This window comes from Glycine max, chromosome 9 (assembly GCF_000004515.6).
Source record: "Glycine max cultivar Williams 82 chromosome 9, Glycine_max_v4.0, whole genome shotgun sequence".
NCBI classification, from domain to species: domain Eukaryota; kingdom Viridiplantae; phylum Streptophyta; class Magnoliopsida; order Fabales; family Fabaceae; genus Glycine; species Glycine max.
In genome coordinates this window covers 16800226-16804532 of record NC_038245.2, presented here as the reverse complement: position 1 = coordinate 16804532, position 4307 = coordinate 16800226, and the positions used below count along the sequence as shown (strand labels likewise).

The window sequence follows — 4307 nt, the reverse complement described above, 5'->3', positions numbered from 1 at the left end:
TTGTAACTTGTGAGATATTACTTATATATATGATAATTTTATTTTGTATTTTTTTACTAGTTAAATACTATATTAACCCTTATATTTATGTTATACATATTATAAGTTACAAGAATATATAAGTAAAATTCTATATACGCGGGGATACGGGACTCTGTAGGACGGGGAGCATCCCGTCCTTGTCCCCGCGAAAAATTTTTCCCGACCGCAAAGCCTCGTAAGGGACAATCCCCACGGGGATCCCCGAGTTGCAAGGAGAATTGTCATGCCTAGGCCAAACCATAGGCCCTCGACACAAGACTTTCTTTCATCCCTAATTATAATTAACAATAATAATGTTAGTATTTTAAGTAAAACAATTAAGACCATGGTTTCTTAACTAAACTTGGTGTTATCCCACTAAGAGTAGTAGTGGTATTGAACTTAAATCACATAAAATTCTAACAATAAAATAAAAAATAAAAAAGAACAAGTTGGGGGAGACAGAGGGTATGGTGACAGACACGCGCGTACTTGCGACTTCTTCAAATGGGCAAAATGTACTAACACTCACATTCACTCCACACTGTAAAAAATAAAAAAAGTTGGGTTGGGTACAAACTAGAAACAATAACGTGATTATTCATTATTCATTCTGGGCGCAGGAGAAGGAAAATAGAAGAGAATTATTGAATAGTGAATAATAATAATAATAATAATAATAATAATAATAGTAGTGTGGAATTGGATCAGATCTGTTTGTTAGAGAGAGATGTCACGGGGGAGATCTGATTCGGGAGGGTGGTTGAGGGGCTGTCTGGTGGTTTTCGCAGTGGTCTCAGCGTTGGGCGTGTGTGGCCCTGCTCTTTACTGGCGATTCAAGAACGCCATCACTCTCCGCAACAACAACAACAAACTCTCTTGCCCTTCCTGCCTCTGTGACTGCCCTCCCCCTCTCTCGCTCTTCCAACTTGCTCCTGGTAACAACAACAAGCGCCTCCTTCTCCTTTTGATCTTTTTTTTTTTAATCTCCGAACATAGTTACGAGAAGATTTACAATAAGTCACACACTATTCAACTATTCGAGCTAGACCTCCTTGGTCTAACCTATAATAACAATTTTCGCGTGTCTGAATTATTGATAGTTATTTGGTATTGGCCATACACATTTATCTGCAACAATTATTGCAACTGAAAAATAAATATAATAATGTGGTTATCGTGCTGAAGTTAAAGAGGTTGAATACTTCTGTTAGTATCCAAATTAGATATTTGGCAAAAATAATTCTTGTACAGGTTCTACTTACCTCCCGATCAAATTTCGGATTAATAAGATATGCCAGTTGTTTGTGTGATTGTGTCGCTGGGCTTAAAACACTGATTCGTTTTTTTTTTTTGTGTGTGTGTGCAGGGCTGGCGAATCTCTCTGTCTCAGGTTAGAGTTTCTTTCCTCTCCTCTCTGTTGGATTTGGATATAAGTTTTTTTTATTAGAGGTTTACTCTGCCTGATGTAGTTTTTAAGATGAGATCAGTGAGGGTGGTAACTCTTGTATTCTCAATTGCAAAGAGCTGACTATTAGGAGCGTGAATAAGTTAGATCAGCTACGTACTCCAAAATTGGCAAACTATCGGTGTGCACGATATATATATATATATATATATATATATATATATATGCCTAGATAGAGACATATGACTTCCACTGACATTTCTAACACAACTAACATTTTCCGATTAAAAAAAGATACATATGGCTCTGTACCACACATTTATGGCTTATCAAACAAACATACAATATATTGATATTAAACCTCAAATTTTCTTTTACCATTTCTTAGTTCTTACATATCACTGCCATAGCAAAATGGGAAACCGATAGAGTTCACTGGTCTTGTACATATCTTTTGGGTTTTTTCAAATATCACATATCATAGCTCTTATAGTTTTGGGTCTTGCACTTTGTGTACTTCTTTGTCTTGCAATATCACTGGTCTCGCATGCCCTCTAGAATCACCAATCACATCTATTAGCATCCTCTTCACTGACCATTGAACAAATAACGTATGTTTCTGGTCATTCACATTCTCTTCACTCGATTGAAGTATAATCTCCTTCCTCTGTCATTCGTTTTGCAGTAATATATATAAATAAGCAGTGGGATCTAAACCATATTATATCTTGAATTTTGAAGAATCTTCTCTATTCCTGTATTTGTGTTGTATCATACCGTGTACCTGTACTAAGTTTTTGGGTTCTTAGGTAGACCTTTATGCCATGTGATTTGATCTCTTGGTTGCATTTTAGGTGTAACACTTTTTGTTCCTAATTAGTTATCTATAAGTTTAGATGATTAGAAACCTCTCAGTTGAATTAAAATTTTAAAACGTAAAGATTTTTTTTTTTTTTTTAAATCAGTCCTCACTCCTCACACTTACAAATTTGTTCAAAATAATCCCCATGTGCAGTTTCTGTTATAACACCGTCAGTTGCCTAACCTATTAGGCATTTCTTTGTCTAGTATGTGCTGCTTCTTGTTTAGATTTACTTTTTATCTTGAAAAAGCCACTAGGTGCTCCTTTCACCAGTATGTGCTCCATTTTTTATTTAGTAGATGCTCCTTTAGATGTTCTATGTCTCACTCTCTTGTGGTAAAATGTCCAATATGGACTATATTGGCAGTGGGGACTACTTTCAAAACATTTTCAAGTGGGAGTGGGACTACTGATTTGAGAAAGGATCAATTAAACTAAGGTGCCCCTGTGCCACAGGCCCAGGCTCCTCGCTTTGCAAAGGTATGGGGAGATAATTGTATGCAGCCTTCCCCTTGTATATGCAAAGAGGTTGTTTCCAGATAGAAATCCATGACCAACCGGTTACCAAGGTGCAACTTTACTTGCCCTCAGTGAACGGCAGATAAAAAAAAGGATATGGTGACTAAATGAAATTAAAACTATAAGCACATTTTAATTTAATCAAATATATATTCACTGTAGTACTGACAGTACTGTATACTGTTAAAGGCGAAATAAGTAGTAGAGGTGCTATTTGCTTTGACCATGAGGAAATCTAAATCTTCATCATCTCATCTCAAATTTCTTATTTTGTAATTAGTGTCATGAACATAAGAGTATGTTAAGAACCAACAATTGAAATGAGAAGGAAAAAAACAGAAAATAGGAGAGAAAACTCTCCTCCAAGGGCTTCCCCTTCATAAAGAGCCAATGCTCTACAAATGATAAGATCTTCCTCTCTCCTATCCTTGTTCTCCTATTTATATCTAATGAACCCCTCTTACTAACTAACTAACTAACTAATCAATATCCTAACTGTAGTAACTAAATCATTAATAGTCTAAGCATCTTAACTAACTCTCCCTTCTCATATCCTAACAGAGTATGCCAGCCATTTGTTGCTAATTTTGCTACTGATAACTGCCTAGTGCATGTGAATAAAATCTTTTATGCTGATAAACAGATTGTGGAAGTAATGACCCGGATCTAAAGGAGGAGATGGAGAAGCAGTTTGTGGACCTTCTCAGCGAGGAGTTGAAGTTGCAAGAGTCTGTTACTGAAGCAAACACTCGGCACATGAACATAACTTTGGCTGAAGCAAAAAGAGTGGCGTCTCAGTACCAGAGAGAGGCAGATAAATGCATAACTGCAACTGAAACATGCGAGCAGGCAAGAGAACGTGCTCAGGCCATACTCACAAAGGAGAAAAAGATGACTTCGGTGTGGGAGAAACGAGCTCGTCAAATGGGTTGGGAAGGAGAATAACTGCATAGGTTTTGTTATTTATATTCTTTATGGCTATAATCATGATCGTGGTTTTATACAAGCATACAAGTAAAATGCTTGAGTTGCCAAATTTAGGTTAAAGTTTATATCCTTACTGTGTCTGTAACTGTATCCCTTATAAGCTAGTATCAAATAATTTTACATCATAAGATACCAATGAATACGCGTGCACCATTAGTCTGATGCCACGGCTCAGTCTCCTGGGCACTTAAAACTCATGTTTATGGACTTGATTATATTTATACAGTATATTTAGCTCTGCTTTCAAACCAATGGTTCTCTCACCCTCTGCCTTTTGAACCATCACTTACAGTTCCAAGTACATGGAGTTTAGATTCTGCAGATTTTTACCAATGAACGCATAGTTTATTTTATTTTAGAATAAATTACACTGATCATCATTGTGGTTTTGTGAAATTATATTTTTTTTGTTTTTTTTAATATTTACCGTAATCTTTGTTGTAGGAAAACACATTTTATGCTTTCAAACAAATAAAGGGAGTTATCCTAATATATAGGACGGTGTCACTA

The 4307-nt window shown here is 36.1% G+C and overlaps 1 protein-coding gene and 1 long non-coding RNA gene across 2 annotated transcripts; one reads left to right on the top strand and one right to left on the bottom strand.

The window, feature by feature from the left end:
• Positions 1–624: 624 nt before the first annotated feature.
• On the top strand, positions 625–4045 carry LOC100527477 (uncharacterized). Its single transcript, NM_001249659.2, has 3 exons — positions 625–959; positions 1391–1414; positions 3454–4045. The coding sequence occupies exons 1-3, from the start codon at positions 752–754 to the stop codon at positions 3753–3755; spliced, it is 534 nt and encodes a 177-aa protein (NP_001236588.2). The 5' UTR covers positions 625–751; the 3' UTR covers positions 3756–4045.
• On the bottom strand, positions 755–1728 carry LOC121172737 (uncharacterized). Its single transcript, XR_005886265.1, has 2 exons — positions 1287–1728; positions 755–1170 (listed from the first exon to the last, which is right to left on the bottom strand). It is a non-coding gene; the product is annotated as an uncharacterized lncRNA (long non-coding RNA).
• Positions 4046–4307: the final 262 nt, after the last annotated feature.